Raw genomic sequence first — 17,085 nt, forward strand, 5'->3', positions numbered from 1 at the left:
CCCCGCCGGGCAGGCGGCGGCAGCGCCCCCGGCCGGCCTCGCTCCGCGCCCTTGGCGCTCGCCGCGGCCATGGCGGCCTGGCCCACCGTGCCGCTCCTCATCAACCTCGGCGGCTCGCTGCTGGGCTTCGCGGCCACGCTCACGCTGATCCCGGCCTTCACGGACCACTTCCTCGCCGCGCGGCTCTTTGGGGAGGACCTGAACAAGACCTCGAGGCGGCCCGTGTGAGTAGCGCTGCCCCGGGGAGCTGCCCCGCGGGGCCGGCCCACGCACGGCTGACTCTCCCCGCTCTACCTTCCAGTCCCGAAGCACAGGGCGTGATCAGCGGTGCTGTGTTCCTGATCATCCTCTTCTGCTTCATCCCCGTGCCCTTCCTGAGATGTTTTGTGGAGGAGCAGTGCGCGGCCTTGCCTCACGACGAGGTGAGGCTCGTCTAGTGCTGCAAGCGTGGCAGGCAGGGGCAGGGAGTGGCCACCGGTGACCGGGGTCCTGTTCTCTGTCCTGCAGTTCGTGGAGCTCATCGGTTCGCTCCTTGCCATCTGCTGCATGATTTTCCTGGGCTTTGCAGATGATGTTCTGAACCTGCGCTGGCGGCACAAGTTGCTTCTGCCTACCATGGCTTCCCTCCCACTGCTCATGGTTTACTTCACCAACTTTGGGAACACGACCATTGTGGTGCCTAAGCCCTTCCGGGTGCTGCTGGGCATGCACTTGGACCTGGGTAAGTTATGAATCACCAGAAGCTGTCATCCATGTGGCAAGCAGTCAGTGGAAGGGAGCAGACTAAGCATTTGCTTAAATAACCAGTAAGAGAGTGGCAGTCCACCACATTAGGCTGGAAAGAACATTCAGAAACACAGCACACATTTAGCTGCGCATGAAATAAATAGGGCAGGAGATCTTTGTCCTTTTTAATGCCTTTATTGAAAATCAGCTCAAGTGAGGAGAACCAACGGGTCATGCCCACGCCACCACTGCTCCCAGGAGTGGCACGGAGGAGGAGGAAGAATGCAGCTGTGTCCGCTGGTATGCAGGCAGAGCTGGGGCTTCCGTCCTCACGAGAGCAGTATGCGATTCCCCTTTTCCAGTTTGACATTCAAGGTCCCCTTTCTAGCTGACATCCTTTTAGGTGGGGGTGAGAGGTAAAAAGGATCTTAGCAGACACTGGATTAAGTTCCTCACCTTTAGACATCGCTTAGATCTCTTAATTCCATGTTGGCACGTTGTTTTAGGGGTTTTTCTTGCAAGATTTGGTGTGGGGCTTCCTCATCTGCATGCCAGCTCTGATGTCACCTCCCCTCCCCTGCGCTACCCACAGTCTCAGGTGTCATCCTCCAGGAAGCAGCAGGGGGACACTTGAGCTGATTTCTAACCATTAACAGGTAATTGAAGAAAAGCTACTAACAACGGGTGATTCCAACATGAAGTTAACAACTGGAATTGGTTTAACTTGTTAACTCTGCAACTTAAAAAATATGGACAACTTTTCTACTCATAACAGTGCACAGACAGACACCAATAATTTTCCCATGACCCTGGCAATACAGCTGAGTACTGGGGCACACAGCACATGGCTGATAACACCAGGACATTAGAAAGACAGAAACAGCACTGCAGCTGGCTGCCGTGTCACAGCAGTTTGCCACAGTCACAGTGCATGTAGACATGACAGCCAGCTCGTAAGAGAGGAAGCAATCTTATTTGTAAGCTACCGCTATCAAAACACACTGAAATTGGTAATAGGTTGTTGTATAAGGCAAGAAGTGAGAGCTTCAGTGAATTGGTATAGGGCCCGCTTTGCCTCCAAATACTGAAGCATTTGTCTTGCTCTACACTGCAGGTATCCTCTACTACGTGTACATGGGTATGCTAGCAGTGTTCTGCACTAATGCCATCAACATTCTTGCTGGAATTAATGGAATTGAAGCAGGACAGTCGCTGGTGATAGCTGCTTCCATTATCATATTCAATATTGTAGAGCTAAACGGTAAGGAAAATAAATATTTGTGGGCACAAAAAGCAAAGGGAGGTTGAATTCTAGATTTCAGTAGCTGATATTACTAAAAATGAACCAGTCTTGTCTTGTCACAAACATGTATTTCTTTTTTCTCTAGGGGATTATCGAGATGATCACATATTTTCTCTCTACTTCATGATTCCCTTTTTTTTTACCACGTTGGGCCTATTTTACCACAACTGGTAAGAGGACAGACATTCAGAATTTGTTTGGAAGCATCCTTTCCCTCTAGTTTCTCCCTTTTTGAATGAACAAAACCACCTGACCAGGTGCAGGTGTGGAATGCTGGAGTGTAGAGAGGCTTCTTGCCAGAACCAAGAACACAAAGCCTGGATGGAGTAGTAGCTTTTCTTTATATTGAAACAACTGTGGTCACAGCAGCTCACCCAAACATGCAGAGTACATGTATCCTGTGCCTCACTGGCTGTCTTTTTCATACAATGTTCTCCGCAAGTCAGGTGGTGGGTCCCAGTCCTGCAATTCTTAGAATACATACCTGCAATTGTTTTTCCTGTGTAGATCTGCTGCAGATCTCCACTGGCCCCTGACCTGCGATGTGGGCACACATTCAGTGGTTATAAATAGTCATTTTTGTGGCAATAGCAGTCAAGTCAGATCTTTGCTTTTCTGCCCCATGGATTGCAGGTACCCATCTCGAGTGTTTGTTGGTGATACCTTCTGCTACTTTGCTGGCATGACCTTTGCTGTGGTGGGGATCGTGGGACACTTCAGCAAAACAATGCTGCTTTTTTTCATCCCGCAAGTACTCAACTTCCTCTATTCGTTGCCTCAACTGTTCCACGTCATTCCTTGTCCCCGTCACCGGCTACCGAGGTAATGTACCAAGTGGCCTATAGTGGTACTACAGGTTGTGTCTTTTACCTCCAACACCAGCTGAGAAAGGTGGTGGAAGATGCCTTTTTTTAAAAGCCATCAAAGTATGTTTTCTCTTTAAAAGACAGCAGCTCACTCTTCCAGCTACAGTCAGATCATACAGTAGAGGTTTCTCAAAGAAGTGCACTTTTCTGACCAGCCCACCCCTCAGACACAGAATGATTTTTAACAAGGTTAGAACATAATGATTGATCGAGAGAAATTGACACAGGCTGCTTTTAATATTGCAGCAATGGGATCTGCTAAGATTTCATAGTAGCAAGCATTCTGTAGCACTATGCCAAATCAGCAGTTCTCTCTGCAGATGTTAGATTCTTCTGTTTTATTCTTTAAACTACACAGCATATATTGGGGGTGCAATGGGAAGGAGTCTTCTCTGCCCCACTTGAGGGGCTAGATGCCAGCAGCTGCTTTTAAGTGCATCAGCTTATTCCTGTTTCTTCCACCACTGGATTTCTTCCTCAGCTATGGATCTAAGTCTCCTTACAAAGTGATCTCTCTATCCCCTTGTTGTATCTGGACTAAATTTTAAATGTTTCTTTTAGGCTTAATCCTAGTACAGGGAAGTTGGAGATGAGCTACTCCAAATTCAAAACTAAGAGCCTCTCTGCCCTGGGAACAAGCATTCTGAAGGTAATTTGTGGAAAACACTCAAAATTCAGATGCATTTTGAGGCAGTCATCAAGTGCAAGAGAAACAGGGTGGGAGAGAAAGCAGAACACCAGGGTTCAGTAGTTACTGCCTAGTTCAAATCTGGAAGAAGTCTGTTACCATCCCTCACAGTCACTCAATTGTGTTAAAAATCAGTCTTTCAGAATAACCATACAGAGAAGTGCCCCAGGACCATCATAAATCTGTCCTGTCTTTTCAGTAAGAGAACAACCAGGATTTCAGGGCTGGTGCAGCAAAAGGGCTCTTGAGCAAGATTAGCCAGTGAACACCAAACATCCCTGGTGAAATAGCATCCAATATTTCTTTCCTCAGGTGGTCAAGATCTTGCATGTAGTAGATGTGAGGAGTGGAACAGATGAAGATGGCGAATACACCGAATGCAATAATATGACACTTATTAATTTTGTCATAAAGCTGATTGGACCCACCCACGAGCGAAATCTCACTCTCCTGTTGCTACTCATTCAGGTCAGACAAAAGGTTCCTCCAGTAGAAAGATTTACTCTGCAATAGAAACAGATCCAAGTCAGTCTCAAGAACTTCAAGGGGAAAGGGGAAAGCGAAATATCTTGCTCTTCACACAAGGTGCAGTTGAGCTGTGGAGCTTGGGGGGAATAAGAGGCTTACACACCTCAAGGAGGAAAGAAATCCACACACACCTCCCTGTTTACTGAGAGCTTTTAAAAAAAGTCAGAAGGTTAGCTTAAGAAGATCCCCAAGGCATGAGTCATTGCTTGCAAGAAAAACATGAGCACAGCAGAGTTCCTTGTCACTCTGACTCAAGACAAGCCTTTTGGTACGTTCCTGCTTTTCAGTAATACCAAATAACAGTCTCAGAGTTCTCACGGACTTCTGTAAGCAAGGCATGTGGCTCAGCAGTCTCTCAGTCTGAGCGGCATGCGGAAGAAATTCTGAAGCCGCTTGGAGCATAAGGATATGCATCACAGATCCTGCCACTACCTCTATTCAGCATGTGAATTCTCAAGCATAGTGTAGTAAAAACACTGCTTTTGGAAAGGCCTACATTGGTTAACTGCCCACAATAAAATCCTTCATCTTCAGGTTTAAGATAAGGGATTCTTACTAGAAAAGAGACAGCCAGATTCCAATTTGAGAGGAAGAACTTGCAACGAAAGCCTGTTGAGGGCTCAGGCAGATGACATGGGGATGGGAGAAGACAGGAAGTAGATAGCACTTATCTTGATCCCAGTCACAGCGGAGGAGTCCTGACAGCACCTTAGTGTAAGGGTGCTGAATCTCAGCTTTGACATAAGGTATTTTCCATTACAAACCATGGGGTTTATGTTAAAATATAGACTCCTTAAGGGGAAGGAGTTATTCCCAAACTCTTACCTTATGCACATGTTTTTAGAATGTGACTGTGTGCAGGCACATGGAGAAATCTCCCACTGATACCTAAAATGATAGGAGAAAGAAACAATGTCTCTGGATAGACTTCTGCCATTTATCTTCCTACACCTAAAAAAAGTAGCCTTTTAGTTGCTGTTTTATCAAATGAGGCATGCTGGAAAGATCAGCAAATCCATTTGGAAAGGAGGAATCTGACAGCCTGTAAACCATTTGACACTGTAATGTTTGTGTTGTGTGTCTGGTTTTTACCCAGGTCCTTGGCAGCACGATTGCATTTTCGATCCGGTACCAACTGGTGCGCCTGTTTTATGATGTCTGACTGGACTGTCAGGAGCAAGGGAAAGAGTTCTGCCTGCCAGTCCATATTCTCCAGCTGCTTGACCAAATGGTTGGACTGATGTTGCTGCCGCCCTCTGGGAACCTCAGAATACCTGTCAAAGCACAAGCAACTGCTTTGCATGGGCTGGTTTTGAAGCAGGATGTTCCTTGTGCACCAAAGGCTTTTGTCCAATTCTGTGACAGAAAAGATTCACTGCTACTTGGACATCATTGTTACTAGGAATACCTTTTAGAGGGGAAGCAAATGACAGCACTTAGGGAAAGATGGAATCTATACATCTAACAAAGACATTACTGTTCACCAAGAGAGAATACAGCAACTTTAATTTCTGTGAGCAGAATAAGTAGACCAGACTCTATTCCTGGCTTCTAAAATCCTGTTTTTGGTCCATGGACATAGAATGACATGTTATAACCCGTACTCAAAACTCAGAGAGCTCCAAGAATAAAATAATTCACGGTACCCTTTCCCCCGCAGTGCTTTGCCTGGACAGTATTGACATGCAGTGAAACTAGGTCGTATGATCCATATCTAGCTTTCTGCCCTGTTAGGCAGCTGATAATTTCTGCAGTGGGCACTCCCTCCTTTTTTATGGCTACTGGGAATGTTCCTGCTGATGAGCTTTTAGCTCTGAATGCCTTCATCATCTGCCTTCCTCCCTGGAAGAGGACACATCTGGATCAGACAAGCAGAATAAGGGTCACCATGTCCTTGTCTTAACATCAATAAGATCCTTTTATTAATGCAGAACTAAGACTCTGCTGACTGCCAATCCCTGCTGCTCACTCTGGGGAAAAAACCATACAAGTTGGGTTAAGTAAGACAGCACAGACTGCAGAGATAGTTCTTACTGATCAGCAACATTTTAAAACATTACCACTTTCTTCACTTTTTCCTTTAACGTTCCCATGGGGTTTTTTCCTAGTAATCCACTTTGACTCCTCATTCTCCTCTGATGCTTCTCTTAATATACCCATATTAGAAACCCATACTATATTTTACACATTCCCAGAATTCCCTAAAAAGCATCTCATGGTAGGTTCTTTCACATCCCCAACTGCTCTTCACCGCATGTGCCACCCTAAGGCAAATGCCCCTACAGACAGGGATCCCGCTCAGTCTGTCGGCATCCCGGGAGCCCCTCTGCTCGCCCTGGGTGGGAGCCGGGCCCCGGGCCTGGCTCGGGCCCTCACGCGGCGCCTCGGGTCCGGCCGGGCGGCTCCCGGGGCTCTGAGGGACCGCGGCCCCGCGCCATGATACCGGCACTGCGCATGCTCGCTGAGGCCGGCGGCAGCGCCCCGCCAATAGCCTGGCGTGGTTTAAATTTGGCGCCTCGCTCGCTGATTGGTCGGACCCCGCGGCCAACACATTCAGAGCAAGCGCGTTGGTCTCACACAAGCGACCAGTCAGCAAAAAGCTTCTACCGGCGAACGCACCAATAGCCAGGCGCGGTGGCGTTGTCCAATGAGCGGGACCCTACTTGGCGGGAGGTTATAAAACCGCCGGGCGCGGCGCCTCAGCCGCATCGGCTCAGCGGCGGAGTGAGCGCCATGTCCGGCCGCGGCAAGAGCGGCGGCAAGGCCCGCGCTAAGGCCAAGTCTCGCTCGTCCCGGGCTGGGCTGCAGTTCCCGGTAGGGCGCGTTCACCGCCTGCTGCGGCGCGGGCACTACGCGGAGCGGGTGGGGGCCGGTGCGCCCGTGTACCTGGCGGCCGTGCTGGAGTACCTGACGGCCGAGATCCTGGAGCTGGCGGGCAACGCGGCGCGCGACAACAAGAAGACGCGCATCATCCCCCGACACCTGCAGCTGGCGGTGCGCAACGACGAGGAGCTCAACAAGCTGCTGGGCGGCGTCACCATCGCGCAGGGCGGCGTTCTGCCCAACATCCAGGCCGTGCTGCTGCCCAAGAAGACCGTCAAGAAGGGCAGCGGGCAACAGTCGCAGGAGTACTAGGCCGGCCGGCGCTCCCGGCCCAACTCAAAGGCCCTTTTCAGGGCCACCCCATTGCTCACCGGGAGAGCTGCGATCCGCGGAGGGAAGGGGATGAGAGGCGTGGTCGGCCGTGGCTGCGGGGAGCTGGGGGGGGGGGGGGGGGGGGGGGGGGGGGGGGGGGGGGGGGGGGGGGGGGGCAGGAAAGCGGGGGCCAGTCAAACTCTGAGCGGGAGAGAGCTGCTCCCTAAGGATCTTAACTCTTACCTATCTCTGGTACATTCAGCGGAGGTTGCCTAGAAAATAAAACTGCTTTATTTACAAAACAGGACCCCAACACGGTGCCGTTACAGTGTTTCTGCAAGGCACTGTAACTCAAACCCTGCTCAGAGGATGTTTCCTAGTAGCAAGTGCAGGAAGCCACAGGATCTGGAGCTTCTGCCTCAGCTCCCCCTTCACTGGCTCTCATGACTTCCGTGGGCAATACAAGGGAAACCAAAATGGCTGTCCCTCATTTAATACTAGCCAATCTAGCTAGTACAGCTAATATATGTATATATAATCAATCTAACACTAGCCAATTGGCCAGTACATCAGGTACATCTACCTGATAATGCTGAACTTAATTTACCTTCACTAGGCCAAGGGTGAATGTAGCATCTCTGCTGCATTACTATAAGGAACATGGTGTCAGGAACCTAAGGGGAGCCTTCAGTGGTCCAGTGAGTGAAAAGGCCCAAATAATGACTCCCAAAAGCCCCCAACACAGTACAGCATTTTAGTACCAGCACAGTTGAGTATCCAGTTAATAACCTAATGGGCACTTTGCTCCTAAATGAAATCCAACACTTGTATTTTATTTTTTTTTCTGTTAGCTCTCTAGCTACAAAAATTGTTGATAATACTTCAGAGAGATGCTTAACAATTCAGAGAAATGTGGAGAGGAGTGAAAACTGAGGAGCAGAAACTACTCAAGTTAACTTCATATTTCAGGTTTTTTGCACCCAAACATCAGGTAAGACTGGTGTGAATGTTGAAATAAATCCCTGCAGAGGATCACGATGTAGCTGCACAGACTTGTAGCTAGAGACAGCACACCCCAGGTTCAGCGGGCATCGTTCAGCTGCCTTGCCACGCTCAGGATATGCTTTGCTCCCTTGCTCAGAAGTAAACTAGCTAGTTCAACACCCAGGTTCTCTGCAGCTTCCTGGGCCTGACCAGGAATGTTCTTGGCTGTGATGCCAACATGCTGTACGTCATCATTCGGTCCGTCTTCATTCTGCAAATAAACACCTCAAAGTAAGGCAGTAGGAAAACAGTGGGCAAGAAATTAAAACACCCATGAAACAGGGTAAAACCTAGTCTGAAGAGCCTCAAGAACGGTGTGCTGTTACAGGTTACAAGAAATCAGACCAAATATAGTCTATTTCTAAAGGCCCAGTTTATGTCATTTAGCTTCAGGTTTGAATTTTGAAGCCACCATGATTCCCATACCTGATGGGGATAACTAACACCAGTCTGCATGGTCTCCTTCAGGCTGTCAGATCCATCCAAGCTGTACACTGCTCCTGTCAAATACAACTTGGAAAAATATACAGAATGGGTCATTACCACATTAACAAACAAACAAGCAGCCAACTACCCCCTCTTTAAAAAATCCCACCCACTATACAAAGCTAAGTCTGGCAGGAAGGGCTTTTGTCATAGAGTGGGATCAGCATGAATAGTGGTACAATACAAGCATAAAGAAAAGTAATCCCTGTTAGGGAAGATGTGACTTCTCAAGGAAAAGTCTGAAGTTTTTTCTAGTTTCCCACCTCCTTAATCACGCTCCACTGTCTAAAAACAGGTTTGGTAGGGTCAAAAGCAATCCTTTCAGACCTCAGGACATGAAATAAGCAGCAGGGGTGGAGGGGGGAATCTGGTATATAAGGGAATTTTCTGAAAGACAGCTTCAGTAAGCCAGACCCATTCTTGTACTCCTGCTTTGGACACAAACACACAAGAGTCAAGTCAGGATACTATCTACCCCAACTGGCTATAAAGATACCTGCTGAAATTAGCTTCAGGAAAAGGTAAGGAAACATGCACACACTTGGAATAGGTTTTCAGAAATAATCAATGAAAAATACAGAGTACTCCTCACCTGGCCATCCTTCAGCAAGGTGTTGACAGCAACAGGGACGCTACATCCACCTTCCTAAAACACAAAGCAGCTGACACAGGCTCCCACCCAACACATTCAAAGCAGAGGCCTCTGAAAATTTTAGGCTGCACACAACCCTGCCCATCACTCTTCTGGCCCTTTTTGATTCAGAAGCAGTGTCCTTTGCAGTTTTAGAGAAGTGTAACAGATTTCCCATATTATGGCATCAAGTCAACTAGCAGATCAGCATTTACTGCTGCAGGCAGAGGAAGGGTGCCAGACCTACCAAACGCTTCATAAAGGCTCTCTCAGCAATGCAGCACAACACCGTGTCTGCATCATGCAGGGCAGATACCATATTCAGTATCTCTTGGTCTTTGGCACGAACTTCCACTGCTAAGGCACCCTAGGGGAAGAAACACACAACAAAATATAATTCTTCAACCTCATACATCAGCATTGATCATGAAACAGAACTCAGAGGCTCTAAGGGAAAAAATGTTCACAGAAATTAATTACTGTACACTCCACTGGCTGCAGGGTCGTCCTACAGTAGCTGCTATAAACAGAAGATCAGGACTTATTCAGACAGGTGTTAAAGATCATGCTGCCACCTCAAACCATTCTAGAACTCTGGAGGTACTTGACAAATGCCTGATCAAAATCACTTTTTCAGACTGAATGTGCAGATTTGTCGCTTGCAATCACTAACAGATCACCAGCTCCGGTTTAGCAAATTTGACACTAGCTGCATAAACTCAGCCACGCAGCCAGCCCATCCAAAAACAGGAGCACTAATAATGTGCTCCAAGGCAGGCGTTTCAGCTCCACCCTGCAGGAGTCAGGACACCATGCACAAAGGGGAGCATCACAGCCAAAGTCACTGCAGTGGCTTTGCAGTTACCCTGGTGCAGCACCATACTGACTCTGCCAGAACCTGCCCCATATCTACTGTGTTGCCCCTCTCTAGCTGTGCATGGATTTACCCTTCCCATTTACTGTTTCTTCTGTTACTGATAGGAACCAGCCCCTAACACACAGAGTAGAAGAGCAGACTCCCAGTCTCCTAACAAGTTGTGCCTCAAACAGGGTAACAGCCAACAAGAGATCAAAGTACTTTTCTGATAACCAAGACATGAGAAGCCTTCATCACAGTTAACTACTCAGATATATCATATTGCTGCTGGCTTTCAGTGCCCTTTAAGGAACAAAAGTTGTAAAGTACCTGTCCAACAGCATACAGACAATCTTCCGGGCCTAGGAGCTGAAAGAAAGTAAAATCAAGAGTTAACTCAAGTTGAACTGTTCACAATATAGAAAACAAGAGCCAGATTCCTGCCTCTAATATTAATTGATTTAATGTCAGACCAAAGAAATATCACCTCTCCCTTCCCATGCCTCAGTGTTTCCACCACAAAAGTGAGGTAACGCACTTTCCATCAGCTGAAGTGTAACACTTTGTGAATTAGCTAATCACTAAAATCTCAGCCTTGCATACTGCTGCGTTGCTAGACACAAGTGCTGTGGAGTGCTATGAGACAATCAGATTACAAACTATTACTGAACCATGGAAAGCTGAACATGAAAAATTTTTGTGTGAAAAAAAAAGCAACCAACCAAAAAACCCAACCACTCCTTCCAGAAGTGGCTCAAATCAAAGCTAACATGGCAATGGAGTCAGGAGATTGCAGGCTTATCCTGGACAGGACAACCACAAGGTCTGAAAGGCAAACAGTTGCTATTTCAGCAGAGAATGGTATTTTCTGCTTTGCTGCACCTCACCTGGCCAATGCGATTTTCCCAGCCCATTCTCTTCAGCCCAGCAGCAGCCAGGATGATGGCACTGAAGTCTTCCTTCTCATCTAGCTTCTTTAAACGGGTATTTAAGTTTCCTCTCTGTAGAAGTGATTAAGCAAGCATAGAAACAGCCGGAAAACAGTCCTACAACCAGCTAAGTCTTTACAGACTGTACAGAATCCAACAGTCTCCAAATCAGTACCATTCTCAAAGAAGTGTTAAATGTGCACGATTGTTTCTTAAAATATAATTGTGCCAAGTATTATGTAATATTCTCAAAAAACTCAAGCACTGAGTCTACTAAGATACGCACACCATTGAAGTACACTATTAGCACCCAACTCCTTCTGTACTGCAAAGAACTCTGCTCCTAGGACTGAAGTAACAATGCCTTTTCTCAGTAGGTCAGCCACCCACAACGGAATTAGTGGTCCAAACAGCATCCAGGGTTACTGGAAACCCAGCAACATTTGGTCACACACCCATGACAAACACATGGGAGGCACCGTCATGCAGTTTTTCAAACACTGCAAAATATATAATTCATCTGTACGCTGAACCCCCAGCTAGATCAAGGCTGGCTGCTTCTTCCCAGCCTCATGAGAAGCAGAAGACAGAATGGCTACAGTGCTACCTCCCCCTCAGAACAGGGTAGTGGAAAACAGCCTTTGAGGAAGCAGTTTGTTCTTGTAAATCAAGTGGCACAAATCAGCCTCAAATCTAGATTTTACGCAAAGTTGTACTTTCCTGTTTGCAGCTTTACCCAGCTCCCACGGCTTGCCAGGAAAGGATACAATATCCCTGAACTCTAAATGAGGGAACTTCTTCTTGAGCTGAGCTGCTCTCCGAAGTGAACTGGTTCCAATCACACTATAGGGAAAAATATAATCACTGAAATCCAGAACACTCCTAACAGTTACCCCCAGCCACATATATGACAGAAGTTTCAAGGTAACAAATAGTAATTTTTTTATTTTTTTTTAGTTGAAATGAAGATCAAAAAACCAGTCAATGATTTGTATCTCCTTAGAAGAAAGAAAATCACTCTGTGAAGTTTGGCACAAAGCATGTCTGAAGCAACTCCCAAGGAGCCAATTTACAAGATATGCTTCTGATAAGCAACCCTTAGCCACTGTCAAGGACTGACGAAACCTCATTGAAAGACAACATTTTTCACAGAAAAAAGACTCCACTGCCTCAAATGAACCAGACAAAGCTAGACAACTAAGTGATGAAGTGACTAAAACAGAGGAACTTTATCAAAGACAGAAATGCAGTAAGCAGAGGACCTTTGAGTATATAACAGAAAACTGCAAATCTGGGCATTTCCTCTCTCGAGATATATGCTGTTCACTTCTTTGCATAGAATCATATTATATGCTGATTTGGAAGGGACCCATCAGGATCACTGAGTTCCAACTCCTAGCCCTGTGTAGCACACCCCAAGAATCCCATCATGTGCCTGAGAGGGTTGTCCAAATACTCCATGACCTCTGTCAGGCTTGGTGCTGTGACCACTTCCCTGAGAAGCCTGTTCCAGTGCTGAACCATTCTCTGGGTGATGAACCTTTTCTCAATATCCAACCTAACCCTCCCCTGATACAGCTTCATGCAGTTTCCTTGAGTCCTGTCTCTGGTCATGAGACTGAAGAAATCAGTATGTGCCCTTCTGCTTCCTCCTTCTGGTAACCTGAAACCTAAACCAGATGTGATTTTCTTGCTATCCAAACACACAGAAACACATGTCTTTGTGTCATGACTAGTTTATTTCTTTCACTTTAATATATGAAAAAATATCTTTCCAATAGCTACCTTAATCTGAGTAATTTCACTCATGTGTCTCAGACAAAGGATTCCAATAATCTCTATGGAAAGACAGGTCATTAAAAATGGAGAAACCACAAGAAAGGGATGCCAAAAACACAAGGAAGAAATCAGAATAGGCTGAATGAGAACAGAAGCATAGCTCAGGTCCATGAAAGCCAAAATCTTGCACCTGTCTGCATTGTATGCATTCCCTAGCAGTAGGCAGAACACCAAGGACCAGGAATTCACTCGAGAGACAGTGGCAAGAAAGGTTCTAACTTGAAAAAGCATTGCCACTCAAGGTTGGCTTGAGAGATGAACCTCACTCCTGTGAGACAGTGTTACTTTTTCTAGCAAGTGGGTCCAAGTTAATGTCTGTGGAATGCTCACAAAAGGCAGTGTAAAAACCACTACAGGATAAAGCAATGAGCTGACTGACTTGCCAATGGAAAATATCAACCAACTGACCCCTTCTGTTTTTACACATATCTTCCCCTTCTTCTCCCACTCACCTTTTTTCGGGAAGGAGGCTCAGTGTTTTTCCACAGTTTTTGGGATGAAAGACAACAGCATCAAGTGGGTTTTCCCTTCTGCAAAATAATGCAAGTGCAGAATGCCTGACACATCATTTAAGGGAAGGCTGGTAAGCTCAACAGTTCTGCTATAATTTCCTGGAAGAACTATCTCTGTCTCCAAAATACTTCATCACTGTACAAGCAAGAATTTTCAGCACACCTGCCAGCTATGGAACACTAGGGCAGCCCTAGTGTTCCACTAGAGCTTCCACTGTTTTGGAGACCAATCACAGGACCTACACTGCCTTTGCTCTCCTTTACCAACACTGTAAAATTCAAGACTCTCAAGAGAATCAAGTCTTATGTCCACACTTACTTGCAGACAGCGCCAATCGTAAAGCCAGGAGGAAGAGAAGTTGGCAGGTCCTTCAGGGAGTGAACCACAAGGTCAACCCTAAAAATTAAGAGGACAGTAATCAGAGAACAGATAGTGGAGCTCATGTGGGGATCTACCAGAGGCCTGCACGTCACCTACAGAAAAGTTTGAACCTCCTCTGGGAATCAATTTGGAGAAGGGATCACATCCTCTCTGTGTATTACAGCATGTAATACACAAATAACAGAAAAAAACCTAACTGGGGCAGACCAAGTGACACAACAGCTCCACTTCAAAATACATGGCCTGAGCCCATGGTAGATAGAAAAAAAGGGGGGGAAAAAGACAGCGACTTATCAAAGGATTCCTTTTTTTAGCCTGAGAGGTACCAGGACTGAAGGAAAGTAGATCACCTATGCAGCAAGCCAAATATGTCCAAAGAGCACCAAATGCTAAGGAGAAAGACAAAACAGTAAGTTCTTACTCATTTCTTTCAAGTGCATTTTCCAACTCCTTGGTGAAGAGGCTCTTCTCTCCAATCTACACATAAATGGAAAAACACAAATCACAAAAGAAACATCAACCAATATAACATAAATACAATTAGTTCTTGAATAAAAGAAGATCCTTTACCTTGGAAAGTGCTGTATCCAAGATCTTGTCCCCAGTTGTTGACATGGCCACTGCTCAGAGAAAGTACAGGTAAAATGTGAGGCTTGATAAAAGCACTGGGCTTAGGCTGAAAATATCTATGCAAAATGGCACAAGTAGTCACACACTACTGTGTGAACACTGACTCAAGCTCAATACAAGAGCAGCTCACTTCTAGAAATACATTGCACTTAAGTGAAATTGAGACTTCTTTCACTGTCCTCAAAAACAAAAACAAGGTGAAAGAGGGCAGGTTTGGGGAAGAGCTGACCCAGAGGAAACTGCCATGATCTGTCTCTGCAGTGCCAGTGAACACGTGTAAAGCAGTTCTCTTCAATGCACAGCTGAGCCCCTGTTATTGCTGTTGAAAGCCTTGAACCCCAGACCAGAAAATGCCTCCAGAAGGGCGCAGCCAGAACAATACAAAGTTTGCAAATGTAGCAACACAACACCATGTTCATCGCATACTCAGCACTTAAATCATCAAGGGCTTGAAATCCAGCTATCTGCCCTAGAAGAAACAAGCAGTAGCAGTTGCTCAGCCACACAACTGAACTGAATTCAGATGGCACTCTCAGATAAATTTAGACAGACCTCCTCCTCCTGACTCTACACACACCTCTTGTACACAAAGATAACCCGCTGGCTCCTGCTCCTTGCTATCTATCCCAGGGCAACATCCAAAAAAAAACCCTTACCAATCTCAAAGTGGAGGTCAGGGTATAGCTCACGGAGCGTCGTAACTACACTGTCAGTCTGAATCCGGGCCAGCTACAAGGAAGCAGAAAACAAAGTCCTAAAGAAAGAGCACATTGTCCATACAGTAGCTAAGGAGGCTTTGCCACTCTCCCACAGCCAAGCACGCATGACCTGTACATTCTCTCTAAATCAAAAGCATAAGAAATAGGTTGCCTCAAGTTAAATCACTCATAGGTACAAACTCCTTGAACTGTGTGAACTCCTGTCATGACCAGAACACTTCTCTGAAGAACTGCTTTTATTGACTACAGTGCCACAACATCTTCCCATGTCCAGCATTACTGTGGTGCAACCAGTGATGAAACACTGCAATAAATTTATCAAGTTTGGGAGAGTGATTACAACAGAAACCTACAGATCACTATTCTCATGCTTTCACTTCTTGGTTTCACCTATGTGGAACACAACTGCTGAATGATGACCACTCATCAACAAGTGGGCAGAAAAGTACGCAAAACCATTATTCTGTTGCTCAGCGATGAAAGAACAATTCATATTGCATATTGCAACTGGGCAGGGGTTGAGGTTAGGGTTAAAGCCTCCCGCTTTCTCTAAGAGTATGAATTTTACCAATACTGCAAGATTTGGGAGAAGCCAGTAGGATTTCACTGAGCTGGTGGAAAAATCCACAGTTAGTGTAAAATACAAGTTACTTATCCTCTGTAAGAACAAAGACCTAGTTAAAGGTTCTACAAACACACACACACAAAAGTAATAGCTTACATCATCACATAGAGCAAGAAACAGATCTCAAAGCAGTAAACTGCATGAAGAACATTCCATTGCATAAGAAAAATCAGAAGCAAGTAAAATACAATCAGTAGTGCATCATGTTTCTGCACATGCAAGGGCAGCAGACTCAAGCAACTACAGATGAGTTTCAGCTTTTCTCCCACCGAAGAGCTCAAGACCCTTTGGTAATTAGCGTCGTTCTCAGTACTGCAGTTCCCTACAAGTACAATCAATGTATGTAGCTGCCTCCCTTTGCAAAGCGCCCCAAAAGCCTCAGGTTATTACATGAGATAGCATATATGCACGGCTATCTCCCTTGTCCTGATGTCTACGTAAAATGTCTTTGTGACAGCACGGAATTCTTCCTAGAACGTGCTACCAAAAGGAACGAGATAATCTCAGTGCAAAGACCCGAGGGTCGCTTATCTCCCTTTGCGAGGCTGCTCCTCCCTACTGTAGCCCGCTGGCAACAGATACCTTCTCTATCTCTGGGTACGTCCCTTCCCTGGCTTTGAGCGGGCTGCAAGCATCAGTTACTGGGGGGTTTTCCCTACAAGACCAGACTTTGCCAGTCGGTGCCAGCCAGACCCGAGAGCCCCACACCGCCGCCCAGGCCCCGGCACCACGACAGCGCTAACAGAGCTGACCGTCCCCTGGCTTCCGAGGGAAGGGCTTTCCAAACTGCTTCCCGGAATGCCACGGCGGGAGTGGAGACGCGCGAACTCGGGGAGCCCCGGCCGCTCCTCAGCGCCGGGAAGCACTCAGACCCTGCGCCGCCCGCGACGCACCGGGCGGGAGCACCGCCCGCGCCCCCGTCCTGCCGCCGCCTACCTGGCTCCGGCGGGTGCCCACGCGGATCGCTCTGCCGTCCACGCCGTTCTTTTCCCGCGGCAGCAGCGGATCGGCGCCCTCCCTGTCGGCGGCCCCGCCAGCCTGCGCTCGCCCCAGGCCCGCGGCGGCCGCCGCCGGCTCCGCCATGGAGCCCCGCCCACCAGGAGCCCCGCCCACCAGGAGCCCCGCCCACCAGGAGCCCCGCCCACCAGGAGCCCCGCCCACCAGGAGCCCCGCCCCCCGGCCGGTC

The 17,085-nt window shown here is 47.2% G+C and overlaps 3 protein-coding genes across 3 annotated transcripts; 2 read left to right on the forward strand and 1 right to left on the reverse strand.

The window, feature by feature from the left end:
• The first annotated feature begins 6 nt into the window (after positions 1–6).
• DPAGT1 (dolichyl-phosphate N-acetylglucosaminephosphotransferase 1) lies at positions 7–5,756 on the forward strand. Its single transcript, XM_039722115.1, has 9 exons — positions 7–224; positions 302–422; positions 508–721; positions 1,841–1,987; positions 2,115–2,199; positions 2,663–2,851; positions 3,457–3,544; positions 3,896–4,051; positions 5,208–5,756. Exons 1-9 carry the CDS (start codon positions 70–72, stop codon positions 5,271–5,273), a joined length of 1,221 nt encoding a protein of 406 aa, XP_039578049.1. The 5' UTR covers positions 7–69; the 3' UTR covers positions 5,274–5,756.
• Positions 5,757–6,180: 424 nt separating this feature from the next.
• Positions 6,181–7,380, forward strand: LOC120508465 (histone H2A). The gene has a single exon (XM_039722117.1). The coding sequence runs from the start codon at positions 6,845–6,847 to the stop codon at positions 7,244–7,246; it is 402 nt and encodes a 133-aa protein (XP_039578051.1). The 5' UTR covers positions 6,181–6,844; the 3' UTR covers positions 7,247–7,380.
• Positions 7,381–8,058: 678 nt separating this feature from the next.
• On the reverse strand, positions 8,059–16,988 carry HMBS (hydroxymethylbilane synthase). The gene is made up of 13 exons (XM_039722116.1): positions 16,836–16,988; positions 15,212–15,284; positions 14,496–14,545; positions 14,347–14,402; positions 13,863–13,940; positions 13,484–13,561; positions 11,960–12,035; positions 11,151–11,264; positions 10,594–10,632; positions 9,655–9,774; positions 9,369–9,422; positions 8,717–8,803; positions 8,059–8,501 (listed from the first exon to the last, which is right to left on the reverse strand). Exons 1-13 carry the CDS (start codon positions 16,980–16,982, stop codon positions 8,328–8,330), a joined length of 1,146 nt encoding a protein of 381 aa, XP_039578050.1. The 5' UTR covers positions 16,983–16,988; the 3' UTR covers positions 8,059–8,327.
• Between the last annotated feature and the right edge of the window lie 97 nt (positions 16,989–17,085).

This window comes from Passer montanus, unplaced genomic scaffold (genome assembly GCF_014805655.1).
Source record: "Passer montanus isolate IOZ18808 unplaced genomic scaffold, ASM1480565v1 scaffold47, whole genome shotgun sequence".
NCBI lineage: Eukaryota > Metazoa > Chordata > Aves > Passeriformes > Passeridae > Passer > Passer montanus.

Bases quoted from the DNA above. Each gene is read 5' to 3' on its own strand.
- DPAGT1 (XM_039722115.1), top strand. From the start codon at position 70: ATGGCGGCCTGGCCCACCGTGCCGCTCCTCATCAACCTCGGCGGCTCG. The intron at 225-301 runs GTGAGTAGCGCT...TCTACCTTCCAG, and splicing joins AAGACCTCGAGGCGGCCCGT to TCCCGAAGCACAGGGCGTGA. The intron at 1,988-2,114 runs GTAAGGAAAATA...TTTTTTCTCTAG, and splicing joins CAATATTGTAGAGCTAAACG to GGGATTATCGAGATGATCAC.
- HMBS (XM_039722116.1), bottom strand. From the start codon at position 16,982: ATGGCGGAGCCGGCGGCGGCCGCCGCGGGCCTGGGGCGAGCGCAGGCT. The intron at 14,546-15,211 runs GTAAGGGTTTTT...TTCTCTGAGCAG, and splicing joins TGACCTCCACTTTGAGATTG to TGGCCATGTCAACAACTGGG. The intron at 11,265-11,959 runs GTATCCTTTCCT...TCACTTCTACAG, and splicing joins ATTTAGAGTTCAGGGATATT to AGAGGAAACTTAAATACCCG.
- LOC120508465 (XM_039722117.1), top strand. From the start codon at position 6,845: ATGTCCGGCCGCGGCAAGAGCGGCGGCAAGGCCCGCGCTAAGGCCAAG.